At 51.2% G+C, this 20,968-nt stretch overlaps 2 protein-coding genes across 2 annotated transcripts; both read left to right on the top strand.

Annotated features, from left to right (window-relative positions):
* The first annotated feature begins 565 nt into the window (after window positions 1-565).
* LOC103072836 (putative serine protease 41) lies at window positions 566-11,401 on the top strand. Its single transcript, XM_007453661.1, has 9 exons — window positions 566-643; window positions 786-918; window positions 1,017-1,046; window positions 1,135-1,161; window positions 1,376-1,541; window positions 1,750-1,757; window positions 2,288-2,551; window positions 10,627-10,796; window positions 11,183-11,401. The coding sequence occupies exons 1-9, from the start codon at window positions 566-568 to the stop codon at window positions 11,399-11,401; spliced, it is 1,095 nt and encodes a 364-aa protein (XP_007453723.1).
* A 1,066-nt stretch (window positions 11,402-12,467) lies between these two features.
* Window positions 12,468-19,453, top strand: PRSS33 (serine protease 33). Its single transcript, XM_007453660.1, is given in 8 exon segments — window positions 12,468-12,568; window positions 13,342-13,432; window positions 14,571-14,661; window positions 18,110-18,203; window positions 18,205-18,273; window positions 18,476-18,738; window positions 18,925-19,095; window positions 19,296-19,453. Coding segments are annotated over 8 exon segments (1,038 nt in total).
* The last annotated feature ends 1,515 nt before the right edge of the window (window positions 19,454-20,968 follow it).

Below are 20,968 nucleotides of genomic sequence, written 5' to 3'. Positions count from 1 at the left end.
AAATTAAACACTGCCCACATGACTCCCCTGGAAGAGGACAACTGGAAGCCTGCACCTGGTCTCTTCCAGACTCTCCTCTGCACCTTTGACATTTGCTGATGTTATCTGTATCCATTAACTGTAAGGAACCATAACCAGGAGTACAACAGCTTTTCTGAGTTCTGTGAATCCTCCTAAAAAATCATTGACTCAGAGGGTGGTCCTGTGGACCCCAACTCAGTGGTCTGCTCACATCTATGAGAGAGTCAGTTTGGTGACTCTGGTGCCCTGCAATATTGTCCGCAAGGAAGGGAAGCTACCTGTAGACTCCATAGAGTTAGTTGAGGCTTGCTGCTGGGCAGCAGGCAGACATGGAGGCTAAGAGCCCTCTAGATGGTCAAATCAGGCCAACATTTATTCTGTGGGTCCTGTAACGGATCATCACATTTAACAGTAGATGACACAGTATGAGACCCCCGATGGGGGTCTCAGTGAGGACTTGCTAATGTGCTTTCACGGGAGCCCTGGCTATGGGGCAGGTCCTTGGTCCTTCCTAGCGGAAGGAATGGGTAGAAAAGAGGGCAGCATGGGGGGCAGCCAGGCCCCCAGGGTCGCAGACAAGAAAGGGATCGTCTGGGTACACTGGCTCCTGGGCCATAACAAGGTACGTAGTTGTGGGACCGAGCCCCAGTAGAAGCTCAAAGCCGGGGCACTGTGACGTCCAGGCTCCCAAACAGCCCTTGGACCAGAGAGGTCAAGCTGAGGGAAGGGGGCGGCCAGGGTTCCCGTGGCTCCCTCTCCCCGAGGGGGCGCCCCAGCCGGGCCTTGGAGCTGGCGGAAGCAGAGGGGGCGCCAGGCGGCGAGAAGAGGCCATGGGCGCGCGGGTCGGGACGCTTCTGCTCGCGCAACTGTTGGTGCGGGTCGAAATCGCGAGGCAGGGTGAGCTGAGGCGGGGGCTGCCGGCGCAGCTAGGGGTGATGGGGGAAGGGTGGGGCGCGTGGAGACCAAGGGGAGCTCACGTTCTCTCCTACTCGCAGCGTTGCGGGATAGGGACCTGTTGCTTCCAGGTAAGGCGTCCAGGGGGCGCGCTTCCCTGCGCAGGGCACCTGAGCCGGAGCGCGAAGGGCGACTCATCTTTTCCTCTTCCCGCCCCAGGTTTCGAGAACTCTTCTATGCTCGCATGTAACTGATGGGGCCCCCCCCGGGTGTGCGGTAGGGGCGGGCGCCTGTGGACCACGTGGGGCAGGTCCCCAGCGTCCCCTTCTTCCTGGGCGGCAAGACCCCTGGACGCGCGGTTCCCCGGGGCGCCCCTTTCCTTCTCCCACCCGGTGGGTGAGGGTGGACGGGGTGGGCCTGCCTCCCGCAGCTCAGCCTGATGTCCGTCTGTCCATCCCAGGGCCATGTGGCCAACGGACTGTCCCGACACGCATAGTGGGTGGAAAGGATGCAGAGCTTGGGCGCTGGCCGTGGCAGGGCAGCCTGCGCCTATGGGGCTCCCACTACTGCGGAGCAAGCCTGCTCAACCGCCGCTGGGTGCTCTCGGCCGCGCCCTGCTTCCAAAAATGAGTCTGGGGGCGGGCGGCCCGCTGACCCCGGGCCCTGGGTCTGCACCGGGACCTGCGCGCATGCCCCACGTGGACACGGCCCTCGTGTGCTCCTGAGGCGCAGCCCCGGCTGCAGCCCGTTACGCACCCACGCGAGTCCCCCAGGGCGCTCCGGGAGGAAACCCTGTGCGGTTTCTACCAGAACGTTCTCCCAGAACATTCCCACGCACATTTGTTTGTCTTGTTCTTTTCTTTCTCGCTTCACTTGTCCCCAAATGGCACCACCAACCTCCACCTTCCTCACCCCACCTCCCAGGAGAGGTGACCCCTCCCCCGCCCCACGCGGGGGGAGGAATGAGCTGAAGTAAGTGCTGGACACGGAGCCTGGCCTGTGGTGACAGTGGCCCCGGAAGCTGTTTTGAGCCCAGCCTGCTGTGGCGCCCGTGCACCTGCTCGTTGCCTTTTGAGAAGGGTTTTTGGAGTTGACAGGTGGTTGAGTGACTGGCCAGATGAGCTGGCAGGGGAGGCACCCTCCTGCCAACCCCCCCAAGCCCCCAGGTGTGGGACTTTGTTTGGGGCTGTCTGGGCTCTCCCCGTTTCTACCCTGGCCTCTTTGGTTGAAGGAAGACCTGCTAATGGTGCCTGGGGTGAGCCCCGCAGCAGCCCAGGGGTCTCAGCTCAGGGAGCAGCCCCAGGTGTGCTCAGGTGGCCCACCCTCCCTCTGAGGACCCCGATGGCTCTCTCCTCCCCTGCCAGCAACAGAGATCCCTACGAATGGTCGGTCCAGTTTGGCGAGCTGTGTGTTACACCACCCATTTGGATCCTGCGGGCCTACCTCCATCGTTACAGGGTGAAGAGTATTATTATATACCCCGAATCCAGGAAGTATTTGCAGGACGACAGCTCCCTGCTGAAGCTGTCCTCCTCTGTCACCTTCAATAAGCACATCCAGCCCGTCTGTGTCCTGTCCTCCTCTTCTGAGTTCAAGAACCGGGATGACTGCTGGGTGAATGGCTGGGGGGACATCCATGAGAAAAAGAGTGAGGTTGGGGACAGACGGGTGGGGAAGGGGAGTGTTATTCACCACGCTCTGTGCCAGCCACACCAGCTGCAGTGGCCCCCACCTTGGTCTGTGTGCCACTGTGCTTTGGCTTTGGCCCGCTGAGCAATCCCTCCTCACCTCCTTTCCACACCCCGCCCCCCCTGTAGAGCAGGGCTTTCTGTACCCACACTCAGCTCCCCCTCCCTTCCGAGTCTGTGAGCCAGAAACCAGAGAGGGAGGCCCCTCCTGCCCCTCACCGGCCCAGGCCACACCCCCAGCCTGCGGGGGTGTGCGAGGTTTTGGGGTGGACTTGTCAGAAAGGCATCAGGCATTGTTTGTTTTTTTTGTTTGTTTTGGGGGTTTTTTGAAGTGTACTTCACAAACCATAAAATTCATCCTTTTAAAGTATACAATTCAGGGACTTCCCTGATAGTCCAGTGGTTAAGACTCCGGGCTTCCACTGCAGGGGGAGTGGGTTCGATCTCTGGTTGGGGAACTAAGATCCCAAACCCCGTGCGGTGCAGCCAAAAAAAAAAAAAAGGCATACAATTCAGATGGTTTTTTTTTTAGTATATTCACAGAGTGGTTCCAGCATCACCACTGTCTAATTACAGAACATTTTCATCATCTCAAAATGAAATCCCATGCTTATTAGCCATTACTCCTAATTCTCCCATTGTTCTAGGGCCATAGCCCCTGGCAGCCACTAATCTGCTTTCTGTCTCTAATGGATTTACCTACTCTGGATGCTTCATATGAATACAGTTATACACTACATGCTAGCTTCTCTCACTAAGCATAATATTTTCAGTGTTCATTCATGTTTTAGTGTGTGTCAGTACTTCACTCCTTTCTTTTTAAGGTTTAACTCATATAACATTAACCATTTTAAAGTATATAATTCAATGGCATTTAGAACATTCACAGTGCATAACCATCAACTCTATCAAGATCCAAAACATTTTCATCACGCCCAGAGGAAATCCCATAACCGTTAAGCAGTCACTCCCCATTACCCCCTCCCTCCAGCCCTTAGCAACCACTAACCAACTTTTTGTCTCTATGGATTTACCTATTCTGGACATTTCATATAAATGGAATCATACACTGTGTCACCTTTCATGTTTGGCTTCTTTCACTTAGCATAATGTTTTCAAGATTCATCCATATTATGGTATGTATCAAAACTTCATTCTCTTTTATGGCTGAATAATATTCCATTGTATGGATGCACAATTTGTTTATCCATTCCTCCATTGATGACATTTGTGTTGTTTCCATCTTTGGGGTATTTGTATTAGTATACAAATTTGTGCTTGAATTCCTCTTTTCAATTATTTTGTGAATGTATTTAGGAGTGCAATCCTGGATCACATGGTCATTCTATGTTTAACTTCTTGAGGAGCTGACAGTGTTCCATAGCAGCTGCTCCATTTTACATTCCTATCAACAATGAGGGTTATAATTTCTCTCCATTCTCCTCAATAAAAAACTTGTTATTTTCCAGGTTTTTGTTTGTTTGTTTGTTTTGTTTTGTTTTGGCCATCCTAGTGGGTGTGAAGTGGTATTTCACTGTGGTTTTGATTTGCATTTCTCTAATGACTAGTGATGTTGAGCAACTTTGCATGTGTTGGTTGGCCATTTGTATATCTTCCTTGGAGTAATGGCTATTTAAGTCCCTTACCCTTTTATTTTTCTGGTCACACCACGTGGCTTGTGGAATCATAGTTCCCCAGCCTGGGATTGAAACTGGGCCCTCAGCAGTGAGAGCAGAGAGTCCTAACCACTGGACCTCCAGGGAATTCCCAGCCCACTTTTTAAAATTTATTTATTTATTTATTTATGTTTTTTGCGGTACGCGGGCCTCTCACTGTTGTGGCCTCTCCTGTTGCTGAGCACAGGCTCCAGACGCGCAGGCTCAGCGGCCATGGCTCACGGGCCTAGCCGCTCCGTGGCATGTGGGATCTTCCTGGACCGGGGCACGAACCCGTGTCCCCTGCATCGGCAGGTGGACTCTCAACCACTGTGCCACCAGGGAAGCCCCCCAACCCATTTTTAAACTGAGCTGTCTTTGTTGTGATGTTGTAATCGTTTTTATATATTCTGGACACTAGACCCTTTTTAGATATATGATTTGCAAATATCTTTTCCTATTCTGTGGGGTTTTTTTTTCCTTTTTTCTTCTTTTTTTTTTTTAAACTGGTTCCTGGGTCTCACTCCATGGATTTAATTGGTCTGGGATGTGGCACAGACATTGGGATATTTTTAAGCATCCCAGGTGATTCTAATATGTAGCTAAGGGTAAGACCAGCTGGCCTAATGGGGTTCATGATGCTTAGAGAGCCAAGTGATGCCAGGAAAGAGGCAATAATCTCCAGGAAAAGGACGAAGAGCTAAAGGTTTGAACGTTGAAATGAAGACTTAGCTGAAGTTCTGCAGAACAGGTAGGCTTTAGTGTCAGAAAGTTGTGTTTTGAATCCTCTTACTTAACTCTTCAGTTTCTTCGAAAGAGGCATCATAGCTCCTTCCTTCCAGGTTGTTCCATGTTGTCAGTCCCTGGTGTTGATGGGGGAAGAGCACTTCAGATGCAGGACTGAGCCAAGACTCGTGGACCACATCTCTTTTCGCTTTCATGATAGTATCTATTGATGCACAGAATATTTTAATTTTGATGAAGTTCAGATTATTTTTTCTCTGGCGCTTTTGCTTTTGATGTCATGTCTAAGAAATCATTGCCAAATTCAAGGTCATGAAGATTTACCCTCATGTTTTCTTGAAGAGTTTTATAGTTTTAGCTGTTATATGTATATCTTTGATTCTTTTTTTTTTTTTTGCGATACGTGGGCCTCTCACTGTTGGGGCCTCTCCCGTTGCAGAGCACAGGCTCCGGATGCGCAGGCTCAGCGGCCATGGCTCACGGGCCCAGCCGCTCCGTGGCATGTGGGGTCTTCCCGGACCGGGGCATGGACCCGTGTCCCCTGCATCAGCAGGCAGACTCTCAACCACTGCGCCACCAGGGAAGCCCTGTTTGATTCATTTTGAGTTGATCTTTGTTTATGGTGCGAAGTAGTGGGTCCAACTTCATTTTTTGCATTTGGATAATCTAGTTGTCCCAGCACCATTTGTTAAAGAGACTATTCTCTACTCCACTGAATTATCTTGGTACCCTTGTCAAAAATTAGTTGACCAAAGAAGAATGGGTTTATTTTCTAGACTCACAATTCTGTTGTTTGTCTGTATGTTTATCCATTTGCCAGGACCCCATTGTTTGACTCCTGTAGCTTCCAAGTATGTTTTGAAATTGGGAAGTGTGTATTCTCCAACTTTGTTTACTTTTTCAAATATTGGTTTTGTTATTTGGGGGTCTCTTGATAGTCCCTCTAAATGTTAGGATGAGCTTGTCAATTTCCACTGAAAAGGCCATTGGAATTTGGGTAGGGATTGCATTGAATCTGTGGATTGCTTTGGGGGAGTAGTGTCATCTAAATAATATTAAGTCTCCAGTCCATAAACAGAAGATACGTTTCCATTTATTTATGTCTTCTTTAATTTCTTTCAGCAATGTTTTGTAGTTTTTTGTGTACAGGTCCTCAATTAAATTTAACTATTTTATTCTTTTTGATGCTATTGTAAAATGAAATTTCTTTTCTAATATCCTTCTGAAATTGTTCATTGGTAGTGTATAGAAATATAATTGACTTTTGTGTCTTGATTTTAGATCCTGCAAATTTGCTGAATTCATTTATTAATTCTAGTCCTTCTTTGTGTACTCTTCATTATTTTCTATATATAAGATCATGTCACCTGTGAATAGATATAGTTTTACTTCTTCCTTTCCAACTTGGATGTGTTTTATTTCCTTTTCTTGCCTAATTGCTCTGACTAGAACTTCCAGTAAAATGTTAGATAGAAGTGGCAAAAAACTGGCATCATTGTCTTTTTCCTGATCTTAGGGGGAAAGCTTTCAGTCTTTCACAATTCTGTAGCTGTGGGTTTTTCACATATGATCTCTATCATGTTAAGGAAGTTCTCTCTATCTTTAGTTTATTGAGTGTTTTTATAATGAAAGTGTTGGATTTTCCTGCATCAATTAGGATAACCATGTGGGTTTTTTTTTTTCCTTCATTCTATTACTGTAGTCTGTAGTATGTTATATTGATTGATTTTCGTATGTTGAACCTACCTTGCACTCTGGATAAATCTTGCATGGTCGTGGTGTAGAATTCTTTTAATATGCTGCTGGATTCAGTTTGCTGGTATTTTGTTGAGCATTTTTGGTGTGTAGTTTTTTTTTTTTTTTGCGGTACGCGGGCCTCTCACTGTTGTGGCCTCTCCTGCTGCAGAGCACAGGCTCCGGACGCGCAGGCCCAGCGGCCATGGCTCACGGGCCCAGCCGCTCCGTGGCATGGGGGATCTTCCCGGACCGGGGCACGAACCCGTATCCCCTGCATCGGCAGGTGGACTCTCAACCACTGCGCCACCAGGGAAGCCCTGTAGTTTCTTTTTGTGTGTGATAACTTGCTTGGGCTTTGGTGTCACCGTAATGCCAGTCTCATGGAATGAGTTAGTAAGTGTTCCTTCGTCTTCTGTTTTTTGGAAGAATGATTGATGTTAATTTCTTCCTATGTTTGATAGAAGTCACCATTTAAGCCATCTGGCCCAAGGCTTTTCTTCACTGGGAGGTTTCTGACTAGTGACTAAATCTTTTTACTTGTTATGTGTCTGTTCAGATTTTCTATTTCTTCTTGAGTCTGTTTTAGTATTTTGTGTGTTCCTAGGAATTTGTCCATTTCCTCTAGGTTATCTAATTTGTCGGAATACAATTGTTCATAGTATTCACTTATAGTCCTTACTTTTTCTTTAAGGTCGGTAATAATGTCCCCACTTTCATTGTCAATTTTGTTGATCTTTCAAAGAACCAACTTTTGGTTTTGTTGATTTTCGCTATTGTTTTTCTGTTCCCTAGTTTGATTTTTTTCCATTCCTCTCTTTATTATTTCCTTCCTTCTTCTACCTTTGGCTTTAATTTGCTCTTTTTTTTTCTAGTTCCTTAAGTTAGATTGTTGATTTGAGATTTTTTTCCTTTATTAACATAGGCATTTCCAGCTATAAATTTCCTTATGAGAATTGCTTTTGCTGCATCCAATAAGTTTTGGTATGTTGTGTTTTTATTTCCATTCATCTCAAAATACTTTCTAATTTTCCTTGTGATTTCTTCTTTGACCCATTGGTTAGGAGTATGTTGTTTAATTTCCACATATTTGTGAATTTTTCAGTTTTCCTTCTGTTATTGATTTCTAGCCTCAATCCACTGTTTTCTGTGATGTCAATCTTTTCTAATTTATTGCAACTTATTTTGTGGCCTGACATGTCATCTATCTTGGAGAATGTTTTGCATCCACTTGAAAGGAATGTGTATTCTGCTCTTGTTTGGGTGGATTGTTCTGTATATGTCTTTTAGGTCTAGCTGCTTTATAATGCTGTTCAAGTCCTTTGTTATCTTACTGATCTTCTCTCTGGTTGTTCTATCCATTAATAAAAGTGGGGTATTGAAATCTCCCATTATTAAAAGTGGGGCATTGAAATCTCCAACTGTTCTCGTAGAACTGTCTATTTCTCCCACCAGTTACATCAATTTTGCTTCATGTATTTTGGGACTCAGTTGTTAGATGTGTAGATATTTATAATTATTATATCTTGAGGACTTGCCACTTTTGTCAACATATAATGTCCTTCTTTGACTCTTTTTAAAATTAATTAATTATTTATTTATTTATTATTTATTTTGGCTGCGCTGGGTCTTAGTTGCAGCATGCAGGATCTTCACTGCAGCATGTGGGATACTTAGTTGCGGCATGTGGGATTTCTTAGTTGTGGCATGCAGACTTCTAAGTTGCGACATGCAGACTCTTAAGTTGCAGCATGCATGTGGGATCTAGTTCCCTGACCAGGGATCAAACCCAGGTCCCCTGCATTGGGAGCACAGAGTTTTACCTGCTGGACCACCAGGGAAGTCCCCCTTCTTTGACTCTTGTAACATGTTTTGACTGAAAATCCATTTTGTCTGATGTTAGTATAGCAACCTCAGCTCTTTTTGGTTACTATTTGCATGGAATCTCTTTTTCCAACCTTTCACTTTAAACCTATATTTACCTTTGGATCAAAAATTATTGTCGGGCTTCCCTGGTGGTGCAGTGGTTAAGAATCTGCCTGCCAATGCACGGGACGCAGGTTCGAGCCCTGGTCTGGGAAGATCCCACATGCCGCGGAACAACTAAGCCCATGCGCCACGACTACTGATCCTGCGCTCTAGAGCCCACTAGCCACAACTACTGAGACTGCACTCTAGAGCCCACGAGCCACAACTGCTGAGCCCATGTGCCACAACTACTGAAGACTGCGCACCTAGAGCCTGTGCTCTGCAGCAAGAGAAACCACGCAATGAGAAGCCTGTGCACCACAACAGAGTGGCCCCCACTTGCCACAACTAGAGAAAGCTCGCATGCACAACAACAAAGACCCAATACAGCCAAAAATAATAAATAAATAAATTTTAAAAAATTAAAAAATAATAAAATTATTGTCTTGTAGACAGGATATAGTTGGATCTCTGTTTTTAATCCTTTCTGCCAATCTCTTCCTTTTAATTGGAGTGTTTAATAGTTACATTAAAATTAATTACTGATAGGGAAGGATTTACTTCTATCATTATTCAATTTGTTTTCTATATTTTGTCAGATGTAGAAGATATAGATATCTTATATCTATATCATATCTATATCTATACCTAAGTCTTATATCTTTTTTGTTCCTTATTTCCTCCTTTTTGTGTTTAATTGATTTTTATTAGTGTACTGTATTGATTTCCTTCTTATTTCCTGTTCTGTATATTTTTTATTTATTTTCTCAGCAGTTTCCCTGGAGATTACAGTTAATAACTTAAACTTATACCAGTCTATTTTGAATTAATATCAACTTAGGTTCAATAGCATACAAAAGTTCTGTTCCTATACAACTCTATTCTTCTCAAGTTGTTATTGTCACAGTTTACATCTTTATATATTGTGTAACCATATCTTTATATATTGTGTAACCAATCTCTGTGTAGCAGAGATTTACAATTATTGTCTTTTAAATTGCATTTGTCTTTTAAATTGTATAGCAAAAAAAGTATGAACCAAAACTATAATAATACTGGCTTGTATGTTTACCTGTGTAGTTACGTTTACCAGTGTTCTCTATTTCTTCCTATGGGTTTAAGTTACTGGCTACTGCCCTTTCATTTCATCCTGAAGGGCTCCCTTTTTCATTTCTTGTAGGGCAGGCCTACTAATGATGAACACTCTCAGCATTTGCTTATCTGGGAATATCTTAATCTTGCCTTCATTTTTTTTGAAGGATAGTTTTGCCTGATCTAGAATTCTTGGTTGACTGTTTTAGTCTCTTAGCACTTTACATATGTCATTGCACTGCCTTTTGACCTCCAGGGTGTCTGAAAGGAATGTGGCTGTCAATCTTGTTGAAGATCCCTTATACTTGATGTGTAGCTTCTCTCTCGCTGTTTACAAGATTCTCCTTTTGTCTTTGCGTTTTGATATTTTGATGAAAATGTATCTCAGTGTGGATCTCCTTGTGTTTATCCTACTTGGAATTTGTTCACCTTCTTGAATGTGTAGATTCATATCTTTCATCAAATTTGGGAAAACTTCAGCCTGGATCCTGCAGCTATACTAATTATAAACAAGCTCAGCTGCATCAGCCCCTCCCCCTGTGTATGCTTCAGCCATGGTCTCTCCCCACTGGCTCAGGCAGGGCCTGTCATCTGCAGGCTACAGAGAGGGAAACCAAGCCTCAGGGAGGTGCTATGACAGCCTGTCCATCCATTGGGTCCTTCTGTGATATTGTTCATCACCCACCACATGCTGGGTGCTGGACTAGAGCAGAGGAATCAAGAGCAATGTCCCAGGTACTGTAGGTACTCCAGGAAGTCCACTCCCCTTCATACCCCCTTTCCCCAGATGGCAGAGGAGAGGCTAAGGTTGTTGTCTTTCTCTCTCCCACCCTCAACCCCGACAGATCTGCCACCTCCCTACAATCTTCAGGAAGTGAAAGTCTCCATCATAAACAAATCCAGGTGTTCCTACCTGTTCCATCAGCCTGATTACCGCAGTCACAGCAGTAATAATATGATTTGTCCTGGCTCTGAGGATGGCACCACTGACACCTGCAAAGTGAGTACCCCTGCCCCAATGAGGGCCATACTGAAACTGGGTACCACCCCTCCCAATCTTGGGCCTGAGAGCAACCACCTTGACCCCCTACCAATCCACCCTTAGAGTTCATTCATGAGAAAATCATTGTAGACCTCATTTATCCAGCCTATAAACAAGCTTCCCGTTTTACATTAATTGTACCTCCTTTGATCCTTATGTGAAATTGAGTGGATAGACTATTGCCCCCCTTTGCAGATGCAGAAACTGAAGTTTTTTTGCTTCCAGGGGGAGGAGTGGGATTTGCAGCCAGTCTGCCCAGCTCCACAGCCCCTCCTGCTCTACCAGCCTCTCCATTGGCCCCTCCTGCCCCACCCCAGGTCTTGCTCACCCACACTGCTTCCCAGGGTGACCCAGGCAGACCCTTGGTCTGTGAAAAGAATGGGCTGTGGATTCAGACTGGAATCGTGAGCTGGGGAGTGGGCTGTGGTAGGTGCAATCAGGCTGGCATCTACACCAGTGTCTGTAGTTACTTCAACTGGATCCAGATGCTGGTGGGCCGCAGCACACCTAGGCCAGACCCCTCTCAGTTGCTGCTGCCCCTCGCTCTGCTCGGGGATCCCTGACTCCTGCAGCTGGCCTGTGCACACCTAAGCCCATGAGGGTGCAGTAGTTACTGCAGCTCCAGACATATGCGCCAAGGGCTGGGGGCACGCCAGTGGCAGGACTGCCTGCTGGACCAGGCCCAGTCCCCTTCTGTCCCCTTTGCTAATAAACGTGTGCATGTTCATGTTGATGCCTTGCACCACGTTCTATGGCCCTGGGTGGATTCCTGGATACCCTCACAGTTACCCGCGTCCCATCCACTCGAAGACCACTCCTTAACTCCTAAACCATCGTCACCCATTTGTGCTATACAGGTTTTGGTTGCAAACAACAGAACCCTCTCAGGTTGGTTCAATCAGAAAGATAATTTACAGGGATTTCCCTGGTGGTCTGGTGGTTAAGACTCTGTGCTCCCAATGTAGGGGCCCAGGTTCAATCCCTGGTCAGGGAACTAGAACACTCATGCCGCAACTAAAGATATCCTGCAACAAAGATCCCGTGTGCTGCAACTAAGACCTGGCGCAGCCAAATAAATATTTTTAAAAAAGAAAGATAATTTACAGGAGGACATAAGTAGCAACAGGGTCCCTGGGGGCTAGGAAGGCTGGAGTGGAGTGCAGGGGAGGAAATGCCCCCAAACACCCCTAGCGCTCATGCCGTGTTCCCCACCACACAGATGCCAGACGCTCCTGGTCTCACCACGGTCCCCCAAAGGCTGACCTGGGACCAGGACGAGGGTGCAGATAATTTATTTGGGAGGCGATACCAAGAAGCCCCAGTGAAGAGTGGGGAAACTGAGGCAGGAAGGGTGAGAGCCAATGACGTTCGCCCAGATGAGGAGGTTACCCTTGTGGGCAGCTGAGGCGCTGTCTGGCCAGGATCCCCTGAGAAATCACGGGGACACACCTCAGCATTGCCTGTGGGGGACGAGGATCCGGCATGGCCCTTTCTCTCCTGACTCCCCGTGGTTGAGGCTTGTCCTGGGGGCGTGGGGGCTCCAAGCTCCATAGGTGGCCTGGGTGGAGGGGCAGCATCAAGCATGTCTCCCCCCACTGCAACGCTGGGGTCCCAGAACCCAGCCTCAGCATGGCCAAGGGACCAGGCCAGCGGGACCGACTTGGGCTGCTTGGAACTGCTTGGGCAGATCTGCGTTTTCATGAGATCCAGAGGTGCTATGAGAGCAGAAGGTATGAGAAGTTCTGATCGATTGACAGCTTGTCTCTGTGAAGAGGCAGGTGGAGGCGTCTTGGGAGGGTGCCCTCCTCGCCTCTGCCCACCAGGACAGCCACACAGGCTGTAGGACACCACGCTCAGGCTTCATGCCCCTAGGCAGCCCTGCAAGGCTGGAGCTTCTCTTCCCCCTTATCACAGTGAGGAAACTGAGGCCCAGCAAGGTGACAGAACTATTCAAGTCACTCAGCTCACAAGGGCCTGTGTCCACCTCTCACTGCATGGCCTGACTCAGAGGGGCCAGCAGGTACCAGGCAGGTGGGGTCTCCCAGGTCTCCTGTAAGACTCACCTGCATTGAGATTTCCACTCCCCCATCTGCCCTCCCCAACAGCCAAAACCTGAGGGTGCCCCCACTCACCTCCCCCAAAGGCCCTCTGAGTTGACCCCAAGCAGAACACTCACTGTCCTGGGGTCCCCTGTGTTACTGGAGGACAGTGTGATTTAATGCCCATTAAGCGCTTGGCCCCAGACTGGCCACACTGCGACACTGCCCTGCAGGCCTGCCTGGACATTGCCCCTCCTCCAGCGCAGGCAGAGTAGCCTCTGGTGGCCCAGTGCCCATGTGACAGACTCATCCACAGAAATACCTTCAAGCCCACCCAGGTGCACATCCACCCATAGGGTCCTGTTCAGGGCCACCTACCCAGAGGCTCAAGAGGACTCCAGCCAGGTGCCACGGCATGCCCCTCCCCCTGGCCTGACTCACCCCACACCTTTGTCCCCCTTCAGGCTGCTTTGGATGACCCCTGGTTGTTGGGTCAGCATGGTGTGGGGTCTGGCTGTGGCCATCCCAAAGGGCCCAGCTTCTGCTGGGACATCAGTGAGCATGCCACCTGGATCCTGGAAAGGCCACCCCTTCCCACCTCCTGCTGCTGCCAGGTCTACAGGGTGCCCCTGGGATCTGGCCAAGGGCAGGGCTGGGCACTCGTCAGAGATGAGTCCTGTGCTGCAGATGGTGGGCTGGGCACCGCCATACTGAAACACACTGGCAGGGCAGCCAGCTCAGGGGGCACCTCCCCTGCACCTTTGTTGAACTGTTATTTTGTTTTCATCCTTGGCATTTAAAGACTTTGGTTGTAAGCAAAAGAATCCCCTAGTACCAGCATGAGTGAAGGAGAGTTGCTTTAGAAGGATTTGGGCAGATCTGCGTTTTCATGAGATCCAGAGGTGCTATGAGAGCAGAAGGTATGAGAAGTTCTGATCGATTGACAGCTTGTCTCTGTGAAGAGGCAGGTGGAGGCGTCTTGGGAGGGTGCCCTCCTCGCCTCTGCCCACCAGGACAGCCACACAGGCTGTAGGACACCACGCTCAGGCTTCATGCCCCTAGGCAGCCCTGCAAGGCTGGAGCTTCTCTTCCCCCTTATCACAGTGAGGAAACTGAGGCCCAGCAAGGTGACAGAACTATTCAAGTCACTCAGCTCACAAGGGCCTGTGTCCACCTCTCACTGCATGGCCTGACTCAGAGGGGCCAGCAGGTACCAGGCAGGTGGGGTCTCCCAGGTCTCCTGTAAGACTCACCTGCATTGAGATTTCCACTCCCCCATCTGCCCTCCCCAACAGCCAAAACCTGAGGGTGCCCCCACTCACCTCCCCCAAAGGCCCTCTGAGTTGACCCCAAGCAGAACACTCACTGTCCTGGGGTCCCCTGTGTTACTGGAGGACAGTGTGATTTAATGCCCATTAAGCGCTTGGCCCCAGACTGGCCACACTGCGACACTGCCCTGCAGGCCTGCCTGGACATTGCCCCTCCTCCAGCGCAGGCAGAGTAGCCTCTGGTGGCCCAGTGCCCATGTGACAGACTCATCCACAGAAATACCTTCAAGCCCACCCAGGTGCACATCCACCCATAGGGTCCTGTTCAGGGCCACCTACCCAGAGGCTCAAGAGGACTCCAGCCAGGTGCCACGGCATGCCCCTCCCCCTGGCCTGACTCACCCCACACCTTTGTCCCCCTTCAGGCTGCTTTGGATGACCCCTGGTTGTTGGGTCAGCATGGTGTGGGGTCTGGCTGTGGCCATCCCAAAGGGCCCAGCTTCTGCTGGGACATCAGTGAGCATGCCACCTGGATCCTGGAAAGGCCACCCCTTCCCACCTCCTGCTGCTGCCAGGTCTACAGGGTGCCCCTGGGATCTGGCCAAGGGCAGGGCTGGGCACTCGTCAGAGATGAGTCCTGTGCTGCAGATGGTGGGCTGGGCACCGCCATACTGAAACACACTGGCAGGGCAGCCAGCTCAGGGGGCACCTCCCCTGCACCTTTGTTGAACTGTTATTTTGTTTTCATCCTTGGCATTTAAAGACTTTGGTTGTAAGCAAAAGAATCCCCTAGTACCAGCATGAGTGAAGGAGAGTTGCTTTAGAAGGATAAAGAACAGCCCATCAAGGGCAAGGATGACTGGAATGAGGAGCTCCAGCTTCACAGGACCCTCTTTCTCAGCCTGGAAGGTTGCAGGCTCTCAGGCCAGCTGAGAGTCCTCGCCAGTGGCTGCAGCTATGGCTGCCCCCTGCCTGGGCCCCAAGGGGTCCTCTCTCCCTCCTCCAGGGTAAAAATCCCAGGGAAGGATTCTGATTGGCTGGTCTGGGGTCATGTGTTACCTCTTGATCAATCACTGTGACCTGGAGGACATGGTGGGATGATGGCCCCCGTTTGGGTCATTTGCCCTCCCCTGGGAGTGGGGACAGGTCCAGCACCAGAAAAACGTGGGGATGACTCAGCTATGGCCCTGAGAAGGATAGTTGTGAGAAGGGCAAGTAGATGACATTTGCTGAGGGGCCATTTCTGCAGTGTGACTCAAGGGTGGGACTGAAGGGCATGTGGGCCCAGCAGGGGTCTGTGCCTCAGTTTCTCAATCTGAGACAGGGGCTGGGTTGGGGTGAGCCCCTGGAACGAGGTTCCTTTCCTACTCCTCTCAGGTTTGATTGTCCAATATTCAATCAGTACCAGATCCTCCCACCATAAGCCAGTTTCTCAGTGGGAATTTGTTTCCTGGTCCCTGCACCCAGGTGTCTGTCCTCCAGGCTTCCCGCCTCACCTAAATTTCAACAGGCAGACACGCAGCTCCTTCCATCCCGCCTTCCAGTGAACTCCCCTCTCAAGGTTTGGCCCATATCTCCAGAGATAGCTATGTGTTCCCAGGGTCCCTGGTTACTCTTACTCCCACCTGCCTCTCCAGCTGCCCCAACTCTGCACCAAGGGGAACACTGCCCACCTGGCTCCATTCCTGCCAAGCCCTCTAATGGCAGCTGAATCCGGGGTAACGAAAGGTCAGGAGCCTTGGGGAAGGTGCTTCTTTTATTCTTGTGGCACTTCTATAGCATTTACATCAGCCAGGCACTATTCCAAGCTCTGCGTGGGCTAACCCAGTTAATCTTCACAACCACCTGGGAGGCGGGTTTTACAGAAGAGGAAACTCTCCCAAGGTCTCAGGGCTGGAGGGAGGGCGTTCCACAAGCTGACTCCAGAGTCCTTGAGCGTGGGCTTGAGCCTGCTCCTAGAGTGTGGACAGCAGAGGTCAGGCCTGAGGCTGCCCTCCCTCACTTCGAGTGGAGGGGCTGGGGCTGGGACCGGTTCACCTCTAGGTCCCCTCGTTCATATCCTTCACCCTCACTCCCGGCATGATGCCCTGCTGGCCCCTTTCACTCCCAAAGACTCAGTGCCCACTCTGTGCTGGGCACTGTTCAGGCCATGGGGGACTGGTATGCACTGAATGTCTGTGTCCTCTCCAAAATTTATATGTTGAAGCCTTAACCCCCAATGTGACTGTCTGTGGAAGTAATTAAGGTTAAATGAAGTCTTGAGGGTGGGCTCTGATCCGATAGGATTAATGTCCTTCTAAAAACAGACACCAGCACACACCCCCATGCCCAGCAGACATAAAGAGGAGGCCGTGTGATCACATAGTGACATGCCAGCCACCTACAAGCCAAGAGAAGAGGCCTCAGAGGGAAACCCATCTTGCCAGTTCCTTGTTCTTGGACTTCCAGCCTCCAGAATGGTGAGAAATAAGCTGTGTTTAAGCTCCCCAGTCTGTGGTGTTCTGTTCTGGCAGCCTGAGCTAAGACAGGGACAGAGACCCAGACCCTGCCTCATGGAGGGAGGACAAACAGATCAAACCTCCTCTATCACACATCAACTCCCACTGTGACGTGGCAGAGGAGGTGTGCTGGGCAGGAAGGCCCCCAGGAGGAAGAACCAAGTGGAGGGCTGCTGGATGATTTGGTAGAAGGAGGTTCCAGAGCCTTCTGGGAGGTGGGCACAGTCCAAGCCCAGCCCGCCAACTGAGCCCTGTCCCCAGCATCTCCCAGCCTCACCCAAGACCAGCAGCCTTGCTGTCCTGGCCACCCCAAATTGAAGAGGAGACTGTTTCCCAAGGTCAAGTCTGCTCCTGCCTCTAGGGTTAAGCGAGGAGAGCTGCCAGGTTTAAACAAGATATGCATAAGACATTCATTCCCCTCCCCCCCACAAAAAAAACTGTGCAGAGCTGGGGCTGGGAGGGGCTATGCAAGGCCTGGAGTCTGGGCTCTGTATGAGGCTGTCCCGGCCAGGATTTCTGGACAGAACAATGCTGTTCAGAAGCCCCAGTGACTGAGCACTGCAAGGAGCCAGGAGGCAGGATCAGGTTCAGAGATGAGTGGCCAAGGATCCTCTGGAGCTTTGTGGACTGACCGAAACAACCCCGACCCCCGTTCATCCCCACCCCACATCGCCCCCCCACTTGCCTGGCTGGGCACAGGCTCCCGCCCCCAGTTCTGTGCACCTTGGCCCAAGCCAGGTTTCCTTTGAGAAGTCCAGGTGTCCCTTTCCTGCCACCTCAAAAGCACTGTTCAAAGCATCTTTGTTCAAGGCTGGGCCTGAAGCCACAGCCCCACCCTGACCTCCTTAATTACCTCCTGGCCAGGCCCCCACCCCCTCCTGGGTCTTTAAGCCCCCAGGTCGTCCCCCAGCCCAGTTAGCAAGGAGGACACCAGCTGCAAGTGTGAGAACAGAATCCAGGGGCTGCGGGGTCTAGGGGTGGGGGGCACACAGCAGCAGCTGTCAGGCAATGGAAATACAAGATGGGGGAGGGGCTGGGCTCCAGGGCTTGTATTGAGACCTAAGGTGGCCAAATCTCACAGTGGGTGCGGGGCAGGGGTGGTCTCTGGGGCCTGGGCATAGGGCATAGAGCCTGGGCCACAGGGCTAGGTCTGGGACAAACCAGGGTCTAAAGGAAGACAAAAGGGCCTCTGCGGGGGCTAGATCCTCCTCCTTTCTCTGCAGGTTCCAACCAGAGGGCACCCTCATTCCTAATCTCTGACCTCCCTCCCCTCACCCTGTTATCTGACACCAAACCCATAATCCAGTCCCTTCCCTGCTTCCTCCTCCAGTGTGCCAACCCCCCTCCACCCCACCCCACCCCCCCACCCCACCCCCGCAACCTTAGCCCTGTGTCTCCCTGCCCCCAACCTCCTCCCAGTTCCCCGCTCCTCTGCTTGCCCTTGAGTTCCCCTTGTCCTCCCACAGCCTGCGGGCAGCCTCACGTGTCAAGTCTCATCGTGGGGGGCCGGGACACCCAGGACGGAGAGTGGCAGAGGCAGGCGAGCATCCAGCACTGCGGGGCACGTGTGTGTGGGCTTGCTCATCGCCCCCCAGTGGGTGCTGATGGCAGCACACTGCTTCCTGAGGTGAGCAGGCACCCCAGGCTTGGACAAGGGGCATTCCCCTACTCTGAGGGCTCAACGTCGAGGGGGGCAGGGGCGGGTGCAGCAAGACCCACGGAAGGCGGCGCGCCACTTGGTGGAAGCATGGTCCCCAGGCTCTGAGTGAGAGGGTGGCGGGAATGGGGGCCCTACTGGGGGTGGAGAAGGAGCTGCTTTAACTAGACCCGCTGCCATCTGAGTACCCCGTGTGCCTCGGGGCACTGCACCTGTGTCCTGCCTCGCCCCACGTTCTCTTGGTGCCCGTGCAGAGGGTGCTGCTGCCCCCGGACTACTCAGAGGACGGGGCCCGAGGAGACCTGGCGTTGCTGCAGCTTCGCCACCCAGTGCCCTTGAGCACATAAGTCCAGCCCATCTGCCTGCCTGAGCCTGGGCCTTGCCCACCACCAGGCACACCATGCTGAGTCACTGACTAGGGCAGCCTCCACTCAGGAGGTGAGGCAGAGGGCGGGGCACTGGGGCATTGGGGCGGGACAGGCGATCTCTCCACCTCTCTCTGACCAGGAATCCCAGCCCCTCACTGCCCCAATCCAGGACCCAGCGTGACCTCCAGGGACCCAAACATCCTCCCAGTTCTTCCACCTCACTGTCTCCCAGCTCTTAGAAGTCCCCCTTCTCCAGTGCCACTCCCAGAGTGGCGACCTCTGCAGGGAGTACGGGTGCCACTGCTGGATACTTGCACCTGTGACCTCCTCTACCACATGGGCACCAATGTTCCTCATGCCAAGCACATAGTGCTGCCAGGGAACCTGTGCACCGGCTATGTCAAGGGACAGAAGGATGCCTGCCAGGTGCGAGAAGCTTCCTGGAAACTCTGGAGTCTATGCTGCTATGGCCAGCACCCTACCTCCTTAGAACCCAGGACCTAGGAGGTACCACCTCCAGGGCTCAGTGTCCTGGACCCCAACCCAGAGGCACCACCTGGGGGACTGCAGCCCTGGGACCCAAAGTCTCTGGAGGGCTGGGACCTAAGCTGGTTTTTCTCCTGCAACGTGACTCTGGAGAACCCCTGACCTGCATGAGGTCTGGGCGCTGGGTCCAATTGGGTGTGGTGAGCTGGGGCAAGGGCTGTGCCCTGCCCAACCGTCCAGGTGTCTATACCAATGTGGCTACTTACAGCCCTTGGATTCAGGCTAGCCTCAGCCTCTGATGCAGTGACACTGACCTGAAGGCAGACTCTGGAGTCCCTCAGCTGCCTGGTCTGTGTGGGGATCTACACATCCCCCACCCTGCCCCTTCTGACTTAGAGGCTTAGAGGCCTAATAAAGTTAAGGGGCCATCCACCCATCCATTCATCTGTCTATCCCCTGCCTCCTCCTTGGGGCTCACCAAACCCAAGCTGCCAACCCTCCTCCAGGAGCCTCCCGAGTGTCCCAGGGTCTCACACTCCCTCCCTTCCCTTCCTGCTCATATTTAACACGCTGAGCTCCAGTCAGACAGGCAGTGAGTCAGTGCTAGGTCTGGTCTGTGTGCCCTTCTTTTCTGGAAGAAGTCAGAGAAACTCAAATATGAGAGGGATTCAACACCAAGGAAATGACTGTCCATTGCTAGCTTTGAAGATGGAGGGGCCACGTGGCAAGGAGCTGAAGAAAGCCCCTGGCTGACAGCCAGCAGGGAAAGGAACACCTCAGCACTACAACTGCAAAGAACTGAATTTGGCCAACAACCAGAACAAGCTTGGAAGCCAAGTCTACTCCCAGCCTCCAGATGAGAACCCTGACAGGCCAAGCCCTTGATTTCAGCCCAGTGAGATCCTAAGCAGAGAACCCAGTTTAGCCCACCCGCAGAGTAGTGATTTAATAAATTAGTGTTTACGCTGCTATGTTTGTAGTCATCTGCTACACAGCAATAGAAAACTCATATAGATTTTGCCCCACTGCAGTGAAAGTGCCCCAGGAGGCAGATGGCCAGCCACCAGGCCTGGCCTTCCCATGAATTCTGTGGGCAAAAGGCTGTGGGCACATCTGCGGTGGGACCCTGGCCGCCCCTGCTGGGTGATGCTGGCCGTCCTCCCATCCCGCCCTCAGCCGGGGGCCAGCCCAGAGAACTTCCTCAAGATGCCTCCCAAGGTACTGAGACCAGAACAAGCCAGGGACTGAGAGCCAGGATGCCTCAGTCTTGGACCTGCCATGATTAGAGTAATGGATCCCCATTCAGAGCCCAGTGTTTCTTTTCTTTCTTTCTTTGGCTGTGCTGGTTCTTAGTTAAGGCTCACGGGATCTTCGTTGCAACATGCAGGATCTTTAGTTGCGGCATGGAGGATCTAGTTCCCTGACTGGGGATCAAACCCGGGCCCTCTGCATTGGGAGCGTGGAGTCTTAACTGCTGGACCACCAGGGAAGTCCCAGAGCCAAGTGTTTCTGAAGCATAAGGTGAGAGCTAAGCAGGGGTGTCCTAGAAGTGGAGTGGGCGGGCTGCCCACGGAAGGAAATGAGCAGAAATCTGCTACTCCTCGTTAAACCCTCACCAGACACGGTGCAGAGAGCTCTACTGCACCATCTCATGAGATTCTCACTAGACACTCTGTGAGGGGGGGGTTTCCCCATTTATCAGATGAGAAAACAGGCCTAAAGGCATACAGCTGGTAGACCGTAGACTGCGATTTGAGCCCAGGTGGTCTGATTCTGGAGGCAGCTGGGGGTGGTAAAGAGGGTATTACCGCCTT

Source organism: Lipotes vexillifer, unplaced genomic scaffold, assembly GCF_000442215.2.
Source record: "Lipotes vexillifer unplaced genomic scaffold, Lipotes_vexillifer_v1.1 scaffold914, whole genome shotgun sequence".
Taxonomy (NCBI): Eukaryota; Metazoa; Chordata; class Mammalia; order Artiodactyla; family Lipotidae; genus Lipotes; species Lipotes vexillifer.
The sequence above is the reverse complement of the archived record's forward strand: the minus strand, read 5'-3'. Positions and strand labels throughout refer to the sequence as shown.